Below are 22,902 nucleotides of genomic sequence, written 5' to 3' on the forward strand. Positions count from 1 at the left end.
TGTACGTTCTTTACGTCTGTTTCCTTTTTCTAACTATTTCATGGCATTTTCTAATCCTTTAATGGGAACTGGAATTTAGCAAGGATTTGTTAGTGAATGAAACATATGAAAGCAGTTTGTAAACTAAAGCTCTGTACAAACATAGTTAAAGGTGGACCTCCACAAAAATTCTAACAGTAAATTTTTAATCATTTTATTCATTCCCTCATGGAAATATGTTAAGAACACCACATATATGGTAAAGATTTTTTAAAGAGATAGAGTATGTTGTCAGGAGTAAGTAATCTCTTTGGTAACTTACTTTTTTAAATGAGGATAGCCACAAAAGGCAGGCCAGCCGGCGGGCTCATTTGGGCTGTATTTCACAGGGGGTGGGACTGTGATGCAGTGCGATCACATTTGATTGCCAGGGAAGTGGCATTTCCAGGCCTGTTATTAGGCATGCTGGTGATAAATAAAAAGTATCCGTTTGAAAGCTTTTATATCTTTCAAATTATTTTACTTCAGTAATTTCTAAATAGATTAATTTCTAAATTCAGCCTTTTATTTGTAATGAGACTGAGATGATGAGGTAAGCTTGGTGGAATTGCTAATGAGGCTCAAAGGATTTTTTAATTTTGTTTTTAGTGTTCATTTATTTTTGAGAGAGAGACAGAGTGCAACTGGGGGAGGGGCAGAGAGAGAGGGAGACACAGAATCCGAAGCAGGCTCCAGGCTCCGAGCTGTCAGCACAGAGCCCAACGCGGGGCTCAAACTCACGAACCGTGAGATCGTGACCTGAGCTGAAGTCGGACGCTCAACCGACTGAGCCACCCAGGCACCCCTCATTCTCATTTCTTACTGAAATTGTCACCTTAGCTTTAAGTCCTTTGTCTAGCTTAAACCAAAACTTTTAATTGCGCCTGTAAAGTAGAAAACCAGAAATATTAAAAAGTTGTGGCAAGAAGAGCTCAGCTTGTGCTGAGGCTTTGCTCCGATACAAAAACACCATCGGGGCGTGTGGGCGGCTCCATCGGTTGAGTGGCCCACTCTCGATTTCAGCTCAGGTCATGGTCTCACGGTTCGTGAGTTCATGCCCCACATCAGTCTCTGCACTGACAGCACAGAGCCTGCTTGGAATTCCCTCTCTCCTCTCTGCCCCTCCCCTGCTCGCTTGCTCTCGGCTCTCTAAATAAATAAATAAATGTTAAAGTTTTCTGTTTTGAAGCGTTGTGCGTACCCCAGGCATCAGGCACATGTGATGCAGACGTAAGTGTGGCAGAGGCTTCGCGTCACAGGGCCTTCCTCCTGCACTGTGCCTTCACCTCCAGTTGACGGCCTGTGGGGTGGGGGAGGCCAAGGCAGAGCCGTGGGAGAATTTCAGCATGAACGACTTCAGATGCGGAAAGCATACGCATCCAGGCTTGTGCCCTTTTATATCATGTTGCCCATGGGTTTGTAAAAGAAGCAAAAGTTGCCCCAAAGCAGAAAGTAGGTAACTCACTTTGAAAACATATATAAACCTAAAAAAAACACCCTCTGAGAACAGAAATAACTGATCTCTACTACATGTCCTCGAAGACAGGTGGAGGTAAAGATTTCTAGTTGTCACACATAGATGGCTATGAGAGAGAGTAACTGAAATCCCCCCCCACACACACACACACACACACTGTGCCTTCCTGCATTCTCCACCTGCTGTGCTTTGGTGGAGAAGGATATTGGAGTCTGGTCAGAATATGGCCAAGTCTCGTTTACCCTGGAGGAGTCGTTCAGTTCAGAGCTGTGTGGTGAGGCGGGAGCCTTAAGTCAGCTCGCTCGTGCTCAGCGCTCCGGCTTTTCTGCTGACTAGTGTGGAACCGTAACTAAGCTATTTAACTTTTATAAGCAAAAAAGGATTTATGAAATGGATAGACTAACTTAACGAAGTGATTGCAGAATAAATAAAGGTAAAATAATTATCCCTGTGCCTGGCACAGTAAAAGTATTACCGGTATAATTTCCTGAATTCCAGTTTGTCTGCATCTTTAGAGGTGAGGTTTGAACCAGATAGCATTCCACTCGAGGCCTCAATTAGAGAACCCCAGCTTTCATATGTTTTTATATATTAAGGTTCAGCCTAAGGTTTCATTTGGAAGAAAAAAAAAGGAGTTTTTTAAATGATAGTGTAGCGAAGCCATGGAAAACCAGCTCACTGACATTTTATATTTTCTGAGAGTAAAGTTAACTAGAAAGCCAGCAGCAGCTTATAAAGAGACCGTGGAGTATAGCACAGTGGTTGGCCTGGCCAGCATCCAGACTCTGGTTCCGTCACTTATTAGTCATGTGGATTTACGTGAACCATTAAACCTCTCAGTGTGTCAGTATTTCCATCTGTAAAAGGTGGGTGATAATATAACCGCCTGGTTACGAGAAATACGAGGATTATGGGAGGTGATAACTATACAACTAAAGCACTTTATTCAGACTGTGTCTGGCACACAGGAAGAGCTATGTAGGCTGACAGTGACAGTGGTGGTGGCAGTGACTGTCCTCGTCAGAGCACCGTGCTAGGTGCACTGCAGCTCAACTCCGCTGGGACCGTCTTCCGTCTCGGCAATTCTCTTCCCTGTAGGCGAGAATAAATATCTGTAATAAACTATGTCCTTGGAAATCATGTTCCCAAGAAACAGGATTCCCTAAAGGTCTAATGGACAGGATTATATTTGTAACCACATTAAATTTCCTGTCATTTGGGGCGCCTCGGCTGGCGACTCTTGGTCGCAGGGTCGTGAGTTCAAGCCGCATGTTGAGTGTAGAGATTACTTAAATAAGTAAATAAACTTAAAAAAAAATACTTTTGTCATTTTATAAAGATGCCTATTTTGTACCTCTACCCTTTGAGTAATGCGATAATTGATGAAATTAATTGGCAGTAATAGAGATGGAATTCTTAAAATACAAGGATTTGGCCTAGTTTGTTGTACATAAAAATGTTTAATCTCCTGCCATACTATTTGGATGTAGACTTTGATACAAAATGCTTCCACTTTCCATAAGTCATGTTGGGGCGGAGAAAGGTTTTTTGTTCCTGTAAGTGCCTTAATTTCAATGATTGCCGAGTGGGACGTATGGCATTGAAGTAACGGGCCATGCTTAGGTGTCCCTGGTTGACGGAGCTTAAACCTTCCCTTGAACTTGCTGCTTCTCCCAAGTTACGTCTCACTGGAGGCAGATGTGTCAAATGATACAGCGGGGACAGTACTCAAGCTGCCTGGTTGGCTGTCTGAAGTAACATCAGTTGTAGAAATGGTACCGTTTCTACTGAAAATCAGACCCTTTATAGAAAGTTCTCTGGATCCAGCTCTCTCCTGATTGGTTTGCATTGTTAATTAATGCATTCAAAAGTATTTACTGAATTCCTTAATGTATCCATAGCACAGATAAAGGAGTATGCTAGGTGTCGAAGGAGATACGGAAAATAAAGAACATGATTTATACTCTCAAAACTCTAAGTCCCTTAATATAATGAGGAAAAAATTAAAAATGCTTTTTTTGGAGTTGGAACACCTATCAGCTGTATGATTGTAAGCAAATCAGTTACCTTTTTCATTTTCTCACCTATAAAATATGGATATAAATCATTTAAACATTGTTATGTGGATTAAAATCAGTTCATGTATATGAACGTATTTTCCGAACCGTGAGAAAGCTATACAAACGTATAAGATTAATGTCTCTTATGAGCATTTTTACCAAAGAAATTAAATATGCATAGAACTGTAAGGTGTCCCTAAAAGCCAGCGTGTGATTATGTGTCAGAGAGTGCTGCCACACGGCTTCCCAGCAGGGAGAGACCGAAGTGTCAGAAAGCTGGAAACCAGGTGATAACCTGCTGAGGGTCCTGAGCGTGAGATAACCCTTGAGGAATTGCCATGATGTGAGTAGATGGGAAGGAGGGAGAATAACTGAGGCAGAGTCGTGAAGGTTACAAATGAGCATACCTTGCTTTGGGTACCTTGCTTTGGGAAGCGGTGAACAGACTGATGGGGAAGAGAGTCCCGTTTTAGACACAGGTTTCCCGCTGTGTGAGCGTTCCCAGGCCCAGACAGCCTTTTCTGGTACCTCCAGACACATCTTGCTGACGGATGCACAAGATACATTGAGATACAACCCAGATGCTCACAGACACAGCTCAGAGGTCTGGCGGTTTGCTGCCGGGGATGCTGAGTGTGGATCCTGGGGAAGGAGCCGGCAGTGCCTCTCTCTCTGCTTGGCTGTGTTCTGCCTCCAAATGACTTGCTGCAAATGAACGCTAAATGCCATTTCTGCTTTTTGCCTTTTTTTCATAAAAGCAAAACGTCTCAGGGCTCCTGGGTGGCTCAGTTAAGCGTCCGACTTTGGCTCAGGTCATGATCTCATGGTCCATGGGTTCGAGACCTGCATCTGGCTCTGTGCTGACAGCTCAGGGCCGGGAGCCTGCTTTGGATTCTGTCTCCCTCTCTCTCTGCCCCTCCCCCGCTCATTCTCTCCTTCCCTCTCTCCCTTCCTCTGTCTCTCTCAAAAATAAATAATCATTAAAAAGAAGTCCTCTTTAGATTCCTTTGGTTAGCAAAACCAGACACTGTAATGTGGGTCTCTCTTAAAGGCAGAGTGGCGTGGCACAAACTTTAAAAAAGGGGGGGGTGGGGCGCCTGGGTGGCTCAGTCTGTTGAGCGTCCGACTTCGGCTCAGGTCACGATCTCGTGGTTTGTGAGTTCGAGCCCCGTGTCAGGCTCTGTGCTGACAGCTCAGAGCCTGGAGCCTGTTTCGGATTCTGTGTCTCCCTCTTTCTCTGACCGCCCCCTGCTCATGCTCTGTCTCTCTCTCTCTCTCTCTCTCTCTGTTTCAAAAATAAATAAATGTTAAAAAAAAAAAGTGAGGGGTGCCTGTACTTGATAAAGAAGTATATAAATTCTCCTGTTTTGAAACGTACAGTTCGGTGGCTTTAGCGTATTCACAGTTTTGCATCAGTCACCTAATTCCAGAACATTTTCATCACCCCAGAAAGAATCTCCACGTCCGTTAGCCGTCACTCGTCATTCCTCTTTGTCCCAAACCCCTGGTAACAGCAGCTTTTCTTTCTATCTTTATGGATTCACCTTTTGGAGCCGTTTTGTAGAACGGAATCTTTCCGTGCCTGGCTTTTTTCTCTCAGCATAATGTTTTCAAGGTTCGTCCGTGTCATTGCGTTACTTTTATGGCTGGATAATCATGGTATGGATGTACCACATTTCCATCCATCAGCCGGTGGACACGTGGGTTGTTGCCTCTGGGTGCTATTCTGAATCACACCGCTGTGAACACTCGTGTGCACGTTCTTGTGTGGACATAGGTTTTCAGTTCTCTTGGCTGTATACACCTTGGACTGCAGTTGCTTAATCATATGGGAATTCTGCGTTTAACTGTTTGAGGAACCGCTTAAACTCTTTCCTGACTACTTGCACCAGTGCATGTTCCCACCAGAAGTAAATGAGGCTTCCAGTTTCTCTCCATCCTTGCCAACACATGTTCACGCCTGTGTGTTCGTTGTAGCTGTCCTAGTAAGCGTGATGTGGGACCTCATTGTTCTGTTTTGCGTTTCGTGTGTTTATTTGTTTGCTATCCTCTTTGGAGAAATGTTTGTTCAGATCCTTGGCCCATTTTTTACTTGGCTATTTGTCTTTTTAGGGTCGAATTGAAGAGTTCCTTATGTATTCTAGATACAAGTTGTCCTTTTAGATCTACTGTTCGCAAGTATTTTCTCTCATTCTTCGGGCTGGCTTTTCACTCACTCAGTCTTCATTGCTTAGTGAATTACATCCACTCCCCGTGTCACGATTTTCAAGATGCTCGTGTCAGTGCCCCTCTTCTTTCCGGGGATAATTTAATTCCTTGCCAGGCTGGTCTCCTTTCTCTTGGCTGCCATTCCAGGCCCACGCCTGGTTTGTTTCCGTTCCCTAACGTCCCTTGCTCTTTCTCTGGTTTTCCGAATTGTACCCAGTCTCCCAAGACCCCCTGTGGTTGCTTCCCTTCACACCGATTCCTCCGTGCACCTTACTCAGATCATACAGGGTTTCCTTAATCACATAATTTATGATATTTCATTGTATGCTGACTTTCTGTGTTCTTTAACAACATGAGCAGGTCTGAATGAGTTGCAAGATCCTTGGGGCAGGAACCTTGTCTTCCTTTTCTTTTTCATTTCTTTCATTCAGGACACAGATGGGATAGAATAAACCCACACTGAATACATGAATGTGCCCGTTTTGTCATTAGTTTAAATGTTTATTTTCGAGAGAGAGAGAGAGAGAGATTGAGAATTCAAAGCAGGCTCTGTGGACGCGGGGCTCGAACTCAGTGAATCACAAGATCATGACCCGAGGCGAAGTTGGACGCTTAACTCTCTGAGCCACCCAGGTGCCCCCCATTTTGTCATTTTTTTTTTTACCTGAAATGTTACATATGAAAGAACCGTTTTTCTCATTTTAGTCAGAGTTCAAGAAAAATAGACCTGGGTTCTGCCCTGGAGGACCAAATGGAGCAAGTTGTTCGAAGCTACATTCTTTGCTCAGAATTGGAGCTGTAGGTGCAGGGAGCAGCTTCTCTGTTGTTCCCCAGCTTGGCGCCTTTTTACTATTAATGTCAGAAAGCCATAGAAAGAAGTCGTCATATCCAGGACGCTGACAGAGCAAAATCAGTGGGCCTTAGAGGTTGCGTGCCTAGGGGGATGTATCTTCACAAATATTTCTATCAAATATTTTTATAAGGAAGCCCATACTGATATTTGGGGGCTTTTTTGTTTTTTGTTTTTTACAGCCAAAACAAACATCTTTTCAAGAAAATGTTCAGAGTCGTTTGGTGCAGTTTTTATAGTATCGTTTCTCAGTAAAGAAATGACTCATCTATGGACTACTAAAATGAATGTAAATTTTAGATCATTAATTCAAGAGACTCTAGATGGAAAATTAATGACATTTATATCTCATAACGAAAAGAAAAAGTAGTAATGGGGCTCCTGGGTGGTTCAGTCAGTTAAGCATCTGACTCTTGATTTCGGCGCAGGTCATGATCTCATGGTTCATGGGCTTGAGCCCCACGTTGGTCTCTGCGCTGACAGCTCAGAGCCTGCTTGGGATTCCCTCCCTCCCTCTCTCTCTGCCTCTCCTCTGCTCTCTCTTACTCTCCCTTAAAATAAACTTAAATCTTTATTTTTAAGATTTAAGTTTAAATCTTTAAAAAAAAAAAAGTAGTAATCCATGAAATCAGATTTTCCTTCCCTTCTTAGAAAAAGCTACATTTAGGGGCCCCTGGGTGGCTCAGTCAGTCGAGTGTCCAACTCTTGATTTCAGCTCAGGTCACGATCTCGAGGTTTATGAGATCAAGCGTCACGCAGAGCTTTGTGCTGACAGCACGTGGAGCCTGCTTGGGATTCTCCCTCCCTCCCTCTCTGCCCTACCCCCCCCCTTCAAAATAAATAAATAATCATTTTTTTTAAAGACTACGTTTTTATTTTTATAGCCCTTACTAATTATGTATATAAATGCCTGTGGGATTTGTTTTTCCTTTTTTTTGCCTATAGAATTTCCTATACTGGATTTAGTAGTTACTAGTCATCTAAATAAGTTTATTTGTTCATCCATTAAAAACTTACTAAGCTCCTGCTGTGTGCCAGGAATCCACAGATAGAGATAATACTGTCCCTGCCCTGGGGGAGCTCCTGGTCTCATGGAGAAGACAAACGAGTCAACAAAGAAGTCCTTAGCCTTTTTCTTTTTTATATAACATAAGATAAATCTGCATTCCATATTATACCACTGGTTACAAATATACCATTTTTATGAACTCAAACATACTTCAGGACAGCATCTTGATGTCAGTTTAAAATACAGTATTTGAAGACTGTTGTCGAAATAATTTTCGGTGCAAACTTAGTTAACATTGACTGTGTTTATAGTTGGGTGTCTCTTAAATAAGCTTGCATTAACTTGAAGAAAATAAAAGACTGGGTTTTTTCCACAAGAGTGCTGCATGCATATTCGGAGTACAATTTAGAGTTAATTTTTACCCCTTTTTTCTCTTTTCCAGGACTATTATATTATGCAGGACATGGTTACGAAAACTTTGGGAACAGCTTTATGGTCCCTGTTGATGCTCCAAATCCATATAGGTCTGAAAACTGCCTCTGTGTACAAAATATACTGAAACTGATGCAAGAAAAGGAAACTGGACTCAACGTGTTCTTGTTGGACATGTGTAGGAAAAGGTAAGCTGTCTGTGTTAAATGAAGCTCATTGGATTCAGGTAAATATCAGCCTTGACAAGTAAATCTAAGGCAAACCTGGGAATTCTAAGAACAATCTAAGCTTGCGACTTTTTTTTTTTTCTTAATGTTAATTTTTTAGAGAGACAGAGACAGAGCATGAGCTGGGGAGGGGCAGAGAGAGAGGGAGACACAGAATCAAAGCAGGCTCCAGGCTCCGAGCTGTCAGCACAGAGCCCGACGCGGGGCTCGAACTCAGGAACCACAAGATCATGACCTGAGCCGACGTTGGAAGCTTCACCGGCTGAGCCACCCAGGCGCCCCAAACTTGTGAATTTGTAATTACAGATTGAAACTGACCAAGAAGGACACTAGAGGAAAATATATTTTCTCCATGTGTATTTAATGATTTTAACTTTTTTCTTATTTGCTATAGAACAAAAGTGAGGAACTAAAGGGCGTGGGTATTTTTTCTTAATTTTTCCTAATGGTTATTTTTCTAAAAACTCTTTTTTTAATGTTTGTTTATTTTTTGAGAGAGAGACAGACGGAGTGTGAATGGGGGAGGGGCAGAGAGAGAGGGAGACGCAGAATCTGAAGCAGGCTCCAGGCTCTGAGCTGTCAGCCCAGGGCCCGCCCGGCTCCGGGCTCGAACTCATAAACCGTGAAATCATGACCTGAGTCGAAGTCAGACATTTAACTCTGAGCCACCCGGGCGCCCCAAGGGCATGGGTATTTATTCACACTCCAGAAGGTTCAGCTCTTCAGAATGCCTGTAGGTGTCTCCAGTCGTCTCTCAGTTATTCCTCCAGAAACTGACAGAAAGAACACCCGTGGTCAGTGGGGCTTCTGTCAGTCCTGGTCTCGCAGATACAGAAAGTGTAGCCGAACCTCATGTTTGAAGCTTCAGATCCCAGTTGTTGGCCACTGTGTTACTAAGGAATAGAACCAGTGATTACTCCTCTCAGAAATAGAGTTTGTGCTTGCTCAGCGTTTACCAATCAAAAACCAATGCCAGAGTTCAGATGTTGGTCCTGTTTAAAGCTAAGCAGAGAAAGGATGTGGCCATCTGCCCTCTCAGCAGCATAGGAGCCCTGGATTATTTTGGGTAAATATGTGGCTGATTCGATAAAGGAATTTTGAATCTATAATTTTAAATCATATGTGATACAATAGTGTTATATTTTCCATTATATTATTAAAGCTCTCCAAAATGCTGTTTAACTTTTTTCACATTTGTATCTGTCCTTCTCCCTCCTCCCTTTGATGTAGAAATGACTATGATGACACCATCCCGATCTTGGATGCACTAAAAGTCACCGCCAACATTGTGTTTGGATACGCCACGTAAGGAAATTTTATATTTATGTTCAAGATGCCTTCATTTTTCATGACTTCTTTTTGATTATAGGTTAGAAGCCTAGACAGATCCATAGAAATGTAGGCATAAATTTTCCTCTTTGATATCCTCGATACGAAGTTTTAAATAATTGACTTTGGCACCTCCTATCCTGACATCTTCTTTTCACTAAGCACCAGAGCGTTTAGTTCCTGCTTAAAGATTAACTGTTTAATTAAGATGTCATGCAGGAGGCTGAGAAGCAAATGAAGCTCGTCCGTATTTATGCAAGCCCATGTGGCAAGTGTTTCCTTTCTTTTTGTTTTAATTTGTCTTTTTGCTGTTTTTTAAGGTGTCAAGGGGCAGAAGCTTTTGAAATCCAGCATTCTGGGTTGGCAAATGGAATTTTCATGAAATTTTTAAAAGATAGATTATTAGAAGACAAGAAAATTACTGTGTTACTGGATGAAGTTGCAGAAGGTAAAATAAATAAAGAGAAAGCTACTCAGGGTCCTCTGGTAATTATTGTCTTCCTACTATTACTGTGCAGGTTTGGAATTAATATTTATTTTATAAAAAACAAAACTTTAGGCAATGTTCAGCAACACTCCATTTAATTCCCCCCCCCCCCCTTCCTCATTCTGTTGACTTGGCTTTATGCCCTCTGCGCAGCATGACTTGAGCCGCGGTGCTGATCGCAGGCAAGACTGTGGAATCGGTGAAGTTTCATTCTCCGAGTTGTGTGCCTCGTTTCTGTGCCTCGCGCCTGGTGCTGCCCCGTCTGCTTGTTTTGCAGAAACCTGGTCCAGAGAGCATCCTCTCCGAGGATTAGAGATACAGCCTTACAGAAATTTTGAGGCCTGGTGGAAAAGTCTGGGTTCATTTTTTTCTTGATGCACTTAATGGTTTTTAAATTCTGCTTTTGGGGTGCTGGGTGGCTCAGTCAGTTAAGCATCTGATCTTGGCTCAGGTCACGATCTCGCAGTTCCGTGAGTTGGAGCCCCACATCGGGCTCTGTGCTGACAACTCAGAGCCTGGAGCCTGCTTCGGATTCTGTGTCTCCTCTCTCCCTCCCTCCCTCCCTCCCTCCCTCCCTCTCTCTCTGTCTCTCTCTCTCTCTCTGTCTCTCTCTCTCTCTCTCTCTCAGAAATAAAGAAAAAAAAGTTTTAATAAAATAATAAAAGTCATACCAAAAAACAGTTCTTTTGCAAACCAGCCCATGAGAAATGGAGTTTCTTGGGTGTTCCAAAGATGGCAACTTGAGTATCAGATATGTGAAAGTTACCCTGAGAGCCATGAATCACCTCTATTTTCATGTTTTTATCCATGCAGATCTTGTAGCTGGATCACCTGACTTCACCATTTTCCCATGTAACAAAGACAGCCAGAGCTTTGGACCTCCTCCTGCCATCCTGCTTCAGCCAGAAAAGTCTGCTTTTATCTGCTTTATATATGAGGCTTCTATTTCAGAAAAGATTCCTCTATTTAAGGATCTTAGTTTTGGGGCACCTGGGTGGTTAAGCGTCGCGCTTCAGCTCAGCTCATGATCTCACTCTGTGTTCGAGCCCTGCATTGGGCTCTGTGCAGACAGCTCAGAGCCTGGAGCCTGCTTCAGATTCTGTGTCTCCCTCTCTCTCTGCCCCTCCCCCCCCCAAAAAAAAACAAATAAACATTTAAAAAAATTTATTTTAAGAATCTTAGTTTTACCTCTTTTTTTCCAGATAAGTAAGTAACTACTTTCCCAAGACCAGATACTATTAGTTTATAACTTTATTAATAATAATATATATAGATGTAGGAGAAATAATTTGTTCATATTAAATAATATATAGCTTTGTGAGTTTAAATTGAGATTTATCAATAATCATAAGTCTTGGTCTAAAATAGGTTGGATGAAAACACATTGTGGCATAAGTTTTTTGTTAAGTTCAAAACCTAAAACGTTGGCATATACTACTTACCAATGCCTGTGTTTGAGTGAAAATTAAAATATGCATGGTAGGGGCTCCTGGGTGGCTCAGTCAGTGAAGTGTCTGACTTGGTTTTGGCTCAGATCATGATCTCATGGTTCTTGGGATCGAGTCCCGTGTCGGGTGTGGAGCCTGCTTGGAATTCATTCTCTCTCTCTCTCTCTCTCTCTCTCTCTCTCTCTCTCTCTCTCTCTCAAAATAAAGATATCTGAGGTGTAGATGGCACGGGACCTTAACTTTCTCGTAGATAAATAGTCATTTGTTTACTAACTGCGTGTATTTCCCAACGGAATGCAGACATAAAATGAGGACTACTCTTTCGGTAAACAAATATACTTTCAGTTCTTTGTGAATTTTAAGGTTTAAAGTATTAGGGATTTGGTAATAGAATTATAGAAGATAAAAGTTAAAAGGGCCTTTAGAAGTGGGCTGGTCCAACATTTAAAAAAAATTTTTGAGGGGGGCGCCTGGGTGGCTCATTCGGTTAAGTGTCTGACTTCGGCTCAGGTTATGATCTCACAGTTCATGGGTTTGAGCCCCACGTCCAGCTCTATGCTGACAGCTCAGAGCCTGGACCCCACTTTGGATTCTGTGTCTCCCTCTCTCTCTCTGCCCTTCCCCCACTCATGTTCTCTTTCTGTCTCCCTCTCGCTCTCTCTTGCTCTCTCTCTCTCACATCTGTTTGCTCATTACTTTGACCCGTTCCTGGCACATAGTAGGTGTTCAGTAAATACTTGTTGAGTGAATAAGTGATAGATACTAAGAATATAACCTGATTTTCAGGGGAGTTCTTGGCCTAAGTATTTAAAACATAACATAATGAGAAGATTGTGGTCTTAATACTTATTTCTTATCTTTTAGACATGGGTAAGTGTCACCTTACCAAAGGCAAACAGGCTCTGGAGATTCGGAGCAGCTTGTCTGAAAAGAGAGCACTTACTGACCCGATACAGGGAACAGCATATTCTGCGGAATCTCTGGTGCGGAATCTGCAGTGGGCCAAGGCACACGGTACGGTGATGGCTGCTTTTTGTGACGTCGTTCTATAATGTGCTTGTATTAAATCATGAAGGAGGTTTTTTCCTCCTGGATAAATCGTTTTCTTCTCAACTTTGTAGTGACAACATTTTAGCGTGGTGGGCAAACCCAAGACTAAACAATCTACCTAATATACAGTCCCTTAGACTTGATCATATTCTGAGCTGCTGGAAGTGTGCTGTTTGAAAAATCAGACAGGCCTGGGTTCTGATTCTGTCTCTGCCCCTTGGTAAGCATGTTGTCTATCAATGGGGACAAGAAATAACACTTGCTAAGGTTGTTGATGTTGAAGGAGGTCGCACGTGTAAAGAGACAAGCATACTAGTCAGCAAATACTATGTGCTCATAAATATTACTGGGCATTCGCTCTCTCTGACTCTTGAAGCAGCGAGTTGGTGACCAGGAGAAAGAGGGAGTGGAAATCCTATCTACAACATAATGAATTACTACTGGTAATTCTGTGTGTTTAGTGAAAAAGTGAGTTTAAATCATTGACAAGTGAAGATTTTGGATTTGCTACGAGTCTTTTCCTCTAAAAAAGACCTAGGAGCATCTGGATGACTCAGTCGGTTAAGTGTCTGACTTCAGCTGGAGTCATGATCTCACAGTTTGTGAGTTCGAGCCCTGCATCCGGCCTTCTCCTGTCAGCACGGAGCCTGCTTGGGATCCTCTGTCCCCCTCCCCTCTCTACTCACACTTGCTCGCTTTCTCAAAAAAATAAATAAACAAACATTAAAAAGTAATAATAAAGATTAAAAACTCTAAACAACAATAGCAGAATCACGGTGGTAAAGATCAACAGTGAAAAGAGAAAAAACAAAACAAAACAAAAAACCCTTTTATAAAATGAAACTGAGGAAGTATCTCTTTACTTGGTGGATGAGATGCTGCCCAATTCATAAATCGCCTAATGAGGCCAATTAGATTTTCAAATTAAAAAAAAAAAGTTTAGAAGTGTCTGGTCCGGTATTTTCCTGTTTGCTCATTACTTATACCACACCTGGCACATAGTAGGTGTTCAGTAAAATAGTTATTGAGTGAGTCTGTGTTACTGAGACTATAACCTGATTTGCAGGAAGTTTTTGGCCCAAATATTAAAAAAATTTTTTTTTCAATGTTTTTTATTTATTTTTGGGACAGAGAGAGACAGAGCATGAACAGGGGAGGGGCAGAGAGAGAGGGAGACACAGAATCGGAAACAGGCTCCAGGCTCTGAGCCATCAGCCCAGAGCCCGACGCGGGGCTTGAACTCCCGGACCACAAGATCGTGACCTGGCTGAAGTCAGACGCTTAACCGACTGCGCCACCCAGGCGCCCCAGGCCCAAATATTTTAAAACATCATGAGAAGATTGTGGTCTTAAAATAATACTTATTTCTTATCTTTTACACATGGATATATGTCATCTTCCCAAAGGCAAACAGGCTCTAGAGGGTCAGAGTAGCTTGTGTGAAAAGAGAGCACTGTTTTTGGTAACAGGTTTGGTATTTTTTATGTTAAAGAGTTCATGCAAAGGGCGCCTGGGTGGCTCAGTCGGTTAAGTGTCCGACTCCAGCTCAGGTCATGATCTCACGGTTCATGAGTTCGAGTCCCACATCGGGCTCCATGCTGACAGCTCAGAGCCTGGAGCCTGCTTCGGATTCTGTGTCTCCCTCTCTCTCTGCCCCTCCCCTGCTTGCACTTCGTCTCTCTGTCTCTCTCTCTCTCTCTCTCAAAAATAAAATAAAACATTTAAAAATAATTTAAAAAGTTCTTACAAAATGGTAAAAGGAAAAACATTAAGACTCCCTTAATCACTCGCCGAAGAATGCAAATTCAACAATATACACAGTTGAGAATATATTAATAATTAAGAAACAAATATAAAAATGGTAAACTTAAGTAGTAATGAGAGAAAACAAAATTAAAACTATGATAGTGTAGTTTTTCCTTTTTAATCTCATCAACTGGGTAAACATTTTGAAAATTAATGTTCATTTTGGAAATTTTATGGTCAAATCTATTTATAGTCTACGTGAGTGGAGAATGTCACATGTGTGAGGAACCGTCCAGCAGCTGTATCTAAAGCATTACGCACATGTATATAAGAAATATTAACTGTGGTAGAAAAACAATAAAATCCAGAAATACTATAGATATTCAAGAATAGTGGAGTCGTTCAAAGTAGCAAACTATTCAGCAACATTGTGCTTATTGAAAACTATTTTCATGAAGATTGAGGCAGCAGTGAAAATTTACAAGTTGTATGGATACTTTTGGTTACCACTGTCAAAATTATATATGCAGAGGGACAAGAACTGTCAGGAAATAGTAAATGCAAGGCTTTTATTTGCCTGACCAACCAGCAGAATATGGGGCTTTTTTTCCTCTTTCTGTAAGTGTATGCATGTGTGTTTATGTGTCTTTGAACAATGTGTTAGTTACAGAACCTTTCTGAGTGAAAACAAAAGCCCTGTTTTGCCCTTAAAGAATATTTATCTGTCGCTCATCATCAGAAAACTTACCGAGCACTCCTCAAATGATTACTTACAAGTTGTTCTTTTTGTTCTTTTTCAGAACTCCCAGAAAGTATGTGCCTTAAATTTCAGTGCGGCGTCCAGATTCAGTTAGGGTTTGCCGCAGAGTTCTCCAACGTCATGATAATCTACACAAGCATAGTCCACAAGCCGCCCGACGTAGTAATGTGCGATGCCTATGTCACAGATTTTCCTCTCGTAAGTCCCCCCTTTCTTCTTTGGTTCAAAATATACCGATTACAGCCTCACTTACTAATAACTAAACATTTGGAAACTTCATGGTAAAGTTAAAGGAAATATAAATACCTATATATTCCATTTATGTAAATACTTATTTGTGTTTTAGTGACAGTAGTCATAATATTTAAAAGCTAATCACCAAAAATATCCTAAATGTCAAATTTCACCCAGGAAAGAAGCCTTTAATTTCCCTTACCCTAAGTAGAATATCAAATACGAAGGAATAAAATTTGTTATTCTTAGGTCAAAAATAATTTCCTTTTAAAAACTACTGTTGTTAATTAAAGTCTTATGGTAGTATATTGGAAGCACAGAAATTTGTTTTTCCATAAATTAAGATACAGTATGTATTTTGTGTCAGCCTAAAGAAGCCAGTAAATAGTATCCCTCTTTCCTACACGAGTTTAGTAAATTGAGAAGTAAGCAAGGTGCAAGACAAATCCAGAGCATCACCTTTGGTATTGATAAAAGCTTCATGGAGGACATTGCTTAGTGTGAGAGCAGATGTTCCAGCACTGAAGCCCAGAATTAGATAGGTCTCTCTACCAGCCCCGGCAGCTTTCTGGGCATTGGTCAGGGCAGAACCTGAGGCCTTCGCCCTGGAGTTCCAGAACAGATCTCCCGCCCTCAGCCAGGAGTTGTCTCTTAGAGAAGAAAAGGGAAGGGCTGTCTGTGTCTTGTCCGTTTATTGTTTCTAGATAACCCCCTGCACCTGCCCAAAAGTGATGAATAGAAGGACGAGAATCCAGGAGTCACACACTAATGGGGCTTGGATGTGAAAGGAAGCTTGGAGTGGGTGAAGAAGTGTCTCTGGGGATAGTTTGGAAGTAATTGTCCTTGCACAGCTAACTTTTTAAGCCTATGTGTGCAGAATTTAGAATTCCTATTGTACTCTAGAGTGTTGTCTTTGTTGTTTGTTTAGTCCTGGATGAGAGTTTACCTACTCAGACCAAAATTCGTAAGAGAGAAATACCTGTTCAGATATTTTATTGTCATGCACAGTGTTGTGAGTCTCATTGATTTCATTAATAACGCCTGCTACTTTTCACAGGACTTAGACATTGATCCAAAAGCTGCAAACAAAGGGACGCCTGAGGAAACTGGCAGCTATTTGGTATCAAAGGATCTCCCCAAGCAGTGCCTCTATACTCGGCTCAGTTCACTGCAAAAATTAAAGGTTATTACTTTTCCTGTTTGTAACTGCTAATCTTACGAAAGTGAAAACTCATTTTGGCGTGTGACAGTTGTATCGCTTTATAGATTGGTGCTTCATTGAGTGTTAAATTGAAGTAGAGATACGTGATACACAGTCTTATCAGTGACCCCCCTTCCGCCTGGTGTTCTGTCCCTGCGAATGGCCTGAAGATGTTCACGTGAGAGTGTATGTGATGGAAAAGAGGGGTGCCTGGGTCTCAGTTGGTTAAGCATCCAACTCTTGATTTTGGCTCAGGTCGTGATCTCACAGTTTGTGAGATCTGTTCAAGTCCCCGTGCTGGCAGCCTGAAACCTGCTTGGGATTCTTCCTCTCTCTTTGTCTGTCTGTCTGTCTCTCTCTCTGTCTCTCTCTCTGCCCCTCTTCTGCATGTGTGCGCTCTCTCTCTCTCAAATAAACATTTAAAACAAAAAAGTTAGAGATACAGAGCATAGTCTGCTTTTAAATATCTATGCATCTTTGAATAATCATTTTCTAGTTGGAACAACAGATACAAACTATCGTCACCCTGTTCATAGCTAATCTTCTTCAGTCTCCTTTGTCTGTGAAATAAGCCTGTGATCGGATGCAGTTAGACTTTTCCACCTGTGACCATGGATTGTTATCTCATAATACTTTTTAAAACAGCTAAACTTTTGGCCTGGGTGTAAAGTCAGGTTTTCTCCTTAAAGGACCGTTCTCCCATCTCCACCAGTTGGGGAAGTTTCCCAAGCCCCACTGCTTGGAAAACACCTTTAAACTATTCCTCCAGAATATAGTGCAAGGTCTCTGTGATTCTGACTACCGTCAGGAGTAAGTACTAGAATTCTACCAATTCAAAGTATCGAATGAAGGAAAGGGAACATGATTATAGCCGGCGTTGCTTAGTATAGGGAAGGTGTAAACGGGCCTTGAGGATTGGAAGCTGGGAAAAGGGAGTGACAGTGGATTTTGTTGTGTGGTCCTGTGCGTACTTGTAGATGTCAGTGATACTCTGAGACTGAGGTGCTCTCACAGTTGATAAAAATAACTTTATTCCTGTTCCTTTTCAGGAACATCTGATCTTCACAGTGTGTGTGTCGTATCAGTACTCAGGACTGGAAGATACTGTAGAGGAGAAGCAGGAAGTGAACGTTGGGAAACCCCTCATTGCTAAACTGGACATTCACCGGGGTTTGGGAAGGAAGACTTGCTTCCAGACGTGTGTCATGTGTAACGGCCCTTACCCGAGCCCCGCCTCCACCTCGCCGGGGGCTGGACAGTATCACTCGTCTCAAGACTCCTTCCACGCCCTTTACCATTCGCATCTTGGTAACTCAAGCAGCGTTTTGCCATCAGACAGTTGTCATTGCAGCCGGACCGCGGATGCATTTATCTCAAGTCCCCATTCCCACCGCGACTCGTGTCGCTTTGGGAGAAGTAATGTGCCAGTAGAGACAACGGATGAGATGCCGTTCAGTCTCTCTGACGGGCTCCGAATTTCAGACAAGTGACCTCCTTGTTTTGAAAGCTGCCATAATGACTACACGCCTCCTGTGCTACGGGACCGACAGGAAGTGAGGTGTGACGGAAAAACAAATACATTTTTGTAGAGAGAGAGGATCAATAGTGGCTATTTCATGGCAAACCCAGGACCTTGAGATGTTGGAATTATATTATTTAGCCACAGACTTCCTCTTCCTCTTCGTGTAAGATTTGGTGAATTGGTTGGCTTGTTCCGTAAGAATGCAGTGTGGATGTGCTTAGAACAAAAGTAGTTTCGTTTCGAGCACTCGGAAGTGACAACAGGGGGAATGGCATTATTGTTGAAGAAGTCCTTGTATTTTTAGAATGAGGGAAAAAAACCTTGGTGATCATCAGGCTTAACCTCGTTGTATCGGTGGGAGAAACAGATTGTGGCATCTTGTTGAAGTGAGAGCTGACACCAGAACTGAGATCTCCCGATTTCTATTCCAGTGTTTATTCCACTACATACGGCCTTCCTGACAGGTTCTGAGACAGGTGTTATTTTTGTAGATAGATTTAAAGATAATATGTAAATACGCATGTGTGTATATAACCTAGCAATGTGCAAACTTTAATTTGTGATTACATGACTTTACTACAAATGTCTGTTAACAGGTTTGTATCTAAATCTTCTGTAAGCAGGCTGAAAGTTCTTGTTCCTGAGGTCGTGAAAACACGAGAGGTGATGAAATGTTGGTCTCTGTTAGAGCAAGACAGCAGGACAGTTCTGCCACTGGAGAATCCTGGCCAGCTGCTTATCTGAATCCTACAGACCCTGGATATGTCTTCCTCGATAACGGTAATTTTCTTAGTGAATTGCGCTGGCCTTGAGAGATCATCTCACCACTGTTGGTTCCACCGAAAGCAAGTGAAAAAGACAACTGCCGACAACAAAGATACGGAGTTAGTACCTTTAAAACGTGCCGCAAAGAAAATACCAAGCCCAGGTGGCTTCGCTGCTGTATTCTGCCAGACATTTAAAGAATCAGCACCAATCCTTTGCAGACTCTCCCCAAAAAATGGAAGCGAGAACACTTCCCAAGTCCTCTTATGAGGCCAGTATTCCCCTGATACAAAACCAGTGAAGACATCACAAGAGAACCACAGATCAGCATCTGTTCTGAATATAGACTCAAAAGTCATCAACAAAATACTAGCAAAGTGAATCTAGCAACATATAAAAAGGATTTTACACCACGACTAAGTAAGATTTATCCCAGGAATACAAGGTTGGTTTAACATCCAAAATTCAATGTCATATGCAGATGCTTCTCGTTAGTCACAGCCGTCACCTTATTCACATTATTTCCATTCCATAAAGTCACTGTGGATACTGAATTAGTGAGTACAGAGCCATTGCTCCTAGGGGAAGTGTGTGTGTATACACATACCTCAAATAGATTACAATCTTAAATCCTGAAGACAATTTATCCTGGTATATATTGTTTTATTTTCAAAAGAGAAAACGAAGTTTAGAAATATTAAGTGACTTGCCTGAAACCACCCCACTAATAATTGCCAGACTTGGGATTCATACTAGCCCCAGAACCAGAACTTTTTTGCACTGCACTGCGCTCCCCCTGCCCCCTCATCTTCTGGTCACGTCTGGGGGGACCTGGAACAGGAAGGCAAAGCATTGCCTTGTTCAGCTCCACGGAGAACACGCACATCAGGAAGCTCTAAATGTCGTGTGTCTGCAGATGCCTGTGAATGATCATAGAAGTGCTAACAGTTTTGAGGTGGGGATTACAAACAAGTTTAGATATAAATTGGTAAATTCATAAATACAGAATCGAAAATAATGAGGATCAATGCTACCATGTTCATAAAGGACTAAATTACCACATTGACTTAATTGTCTTCATAGTTGCAGGAAGAGCTTTGAAAAACTCAGCACCCTTTCATGATAAAAATAGTCAACAAACTAGGAATAAGAGGGAAACTTCTCAACATGATATGAAGAACATCTACAAAAACCCCACGCCTAACATCATTAACGGCAACAGACTAAATGCTGAATGTTCTGTCCCCAAAATCAGGACTAACACAAGGATGTTTTTTCTCACCCCTTCTATTCAACATTGTACTTGAGTTCCTAGCCAGGGAAATCAGTCAAGAAAAAGAAATAAAAGTCAACCATGTAAAGTAAAACTATGTAAAGTAAAACTATACAAGTAAAACTATGTATTCACAGATTATATAAACTTGTTTTGTAGAAAATTCTAAGAAATTCATTTAAAAACTAAATGAGCTCAATAAAATTTTAAAAATTAAAAAAAATACACAATTTATGCTCAATAAAAAAACATCATTGTAAAAAAATAAAATAAAATAAAATAAAAACTACATGAGCTCACCAGACCACAGGATAGATACAAGATCAATATACAAAGATCAGTTTTGTTTCCGTATCAGCAGTGAATGTTCTGAAATTGAGATTTTTTTAAATTCTATTTACAATAGCATCAAGGTGAACAAAAACTACACAACATTGTTGAAATTAAGACCTAAATAAATGGAAATTCATTTTTGTTCATGGATTGGAAGACTTTACATTGTTAAGATAAAAATGCTCCCAGAATGCTCCAGAGTCCGTGCAATTCCCATTAAAACCCCTGCTGGCTTATTTGCAGAAACTGACAAACTGATAAAATTCATATGGAAAATTACAAAAGCCAAAACAATCATGAAGAAGAGCAAGGTTGGAAGACTGACACTTAACCAATTTCAAAACTTACTACAAAGCTACAGTAACCAAGGCAATGTGGTACTGGCATAAGGATAAACATGGGTTTCGGGAACATAAAATATAACTGAGGATCCAGAAATCAACAACGTTTATGAACAATTGATTTTTCACAAGTGTGCCAATAGCATTCAATAAGGAAGAGTAATCTTTTCAACAAAAAGTCCCAGGACAACTGTATCACAAAGCGCTAAAGGACCATCATCTTATACAAATTTCAGCCCCAGATGGATTGTATACCTAAATCTAAATGGATCATATACCTAAACTATAAAATTGACAAGAAAACATACCAGTAAATCTTCCATTTCTTATACACAGCACCAAATGCACAAGCAACAAGGGGAAAAAATCGGGACTTCCTCAAAATGAACTTCAGTGTTTTAAGGGACACCATCAAGTGAAAAGACAACCCACAAAATGGCAGCAGATTTTTGAAATTATGTCTGATAAGTACTTATATCCAGAATACATAAAGGACTTTTGTAATAATAATGTACTAGTGCTTAATTATGGTTACTGTAGAGCAGAAACCAATGAATTGCCCAATGGGCTTTCTGTGATGATGGAAGCCATCTATGTATAAGCTCCTGACATCATAGCTTCTCGGCCCGTGTGGTAATTGAGCAAATGAAATACAGCTGGGGGGCTCCTGTATTCAGCTGTGCAGGTGTTCTGTATATTTGAATTTTTGAAAGCATGTATTTATACGTTTAAAACATTTTTTAAAGTAACAGAGCTGTGTAGTTTTTGTCTTTTCTATCGGCCATACTTTTATTTTCCTTGACCTCTTATACACCAGTCGCTCTGTAACCTTAGCGTAGGATTTTATACATCAGTAGCATTTAGGAGGGGTAACCCATTGATGCCATTGCAACGTGAGCGAGAGATTAGGAAGGCAAGGCTCACCTAAATCCAAAGCTAATATTTGATTCTGGGGAAGGGGAGATTTTCTGGAAAGTAACTTAAAAATTACAAAGTAGCAATTATAAGTTACATGTTAAAAAAATTTTTTTTTAATGTTTATTTTTTGAGAGAGAGAGGGAGCACGAACGGGGAAGGGGCAGAGAGAGAGGGAGACACAGTATCCCAAGCAGGCCCCAGGCTCTGAGTTGTCAGCACAGAGCCAGATGTGGGACTCGAACCCACAAACCGCGAGATCATGACCTGAGTCGAAGTCGGCCACTTAACCGACTGATCCACCCAGGCGCCCCTAAGTTACATATGTTTTCTAGTAAAAAAAAAAAACAAACACCTGGATCGTTGAATATAAAACATTAAAGTATTATTCATCTAAAGGTGAACAGACCAAAGAGGCAGAGCCTCGAGAAAGAAAATCTTTAAAGCATACTGACAGAGAAAAGGGAATAGACCTTTCCTTTTCCCCCACTGTTGCTACTTTGCAGACCTCTTACTTGCACACAAAGCAACCATGAGGTGGTCTCTTCAGTTGTCACAATTGTTGAGGACTTGCCAGACTCCGGAGATTCGATCATGTAGCCACAGCTGAGATAATTGATTGACACATAGATCGGCACAAGTTTATTATCAGAAGGAGGTCTGATTTTTTATACTTTTATTTTTGTATTTTTTAGAGTGAGAGAGAGAGCACAAGCAGAGGAGAGGGGCAGAGGGAGAGAGACTCTTAAGCAGGCCCCACACCAAGCACGGAGCCCCACGCAAGGCTCATGACCTGAGTCAAAATCAAGGGTCAGACGTTCAACTGACTGAGCCACCCAGGCGCTCCAACATCTGATTTTTTTTTTTAAACAAAATGCCTAATAAATTTTAAATTGTTTCCTGTTACTTGCATGCTCGCCTACTAATAGAGTATATATCATCACTGCTTTTAACTGTTAACTAATGCCAAACACGCAAAACTTACAAATTACTCTTGTGCAATTTCAACCTGTTTTTCTGTTTTGACATTGTGAGTTTGATCCAGGCCTGACCAAAATCCGTATATTTTTAGTATTTTCCCTTAGCTCCTATGACCTATGTCTTATACTGATAAAATATTAATTAGCAGAGAAAAATATACCCAGAATATGAGACTGTATAAATGCATTTAATTTTTTTTGCAATTGGACAGCGTTAAAAAATATTTTTGCATCACT

General features: G+C 41.3%; 1 protein-coding gene across 2 annotated transcripts in view; it reads left to right on the top strand.

Annotated features, from left to right (window-relative positions):
• Positions 1-21,519, top strand: part of MALT1 (MALT1 paracaspase) — a 64,130-nt gene extending 42,611 nt beyond the window's left edge. For both annotated transcript variants that reach the window (XM_003995258.6, XM_011288150.4), the window contains 7 exons: positions 8,065-8,242; positions 9,512-9,586; positions 9,931-10,058; positions 12,410-12,559; positions 15,142-15,299; positions 16,393-16,518; positions 17,586-21,519. In XM_003995258.6, coding sequence (XP_003995307.3) covers positions 8,065-8,242; positions 9,512-9,586; positions 9,931-10,058; positions 12,410-12,559; positions 15,142-15,299; positions 16,393-16,518; positions 17,586-18,026 — 1,256 coding nt within the window. In that variant the 3' untranslated portion in view covers positions 18,027-21,519. The remainder of the gene's footprint in view (positions 1-8,064; positions 8,243-9,511; positions 9,587-9,930; positions 10,059-12,409; positions 12,560-15,141; positions 15,300-16,392; positions 16,519-17,585) is intronic.
• The last annotated feature ends 1,383 nt before the right edge of the window (positions 21,520-22,902 follow it).

This window comes from Felis catus, chromosome D3 (assembly GCF_018350175.1).
Source record: "Felis catus isolate Fca126 chromosome D3, F.catus_Fca126_mat1.0, whole genome shotgun sequence".
Taxonomy (NCBI): domain Eukaryota; kingdom Metazoa; phylum Chordata; class Mammalia; order Carnivora; family Felidae; genus Felis; species Felis catus.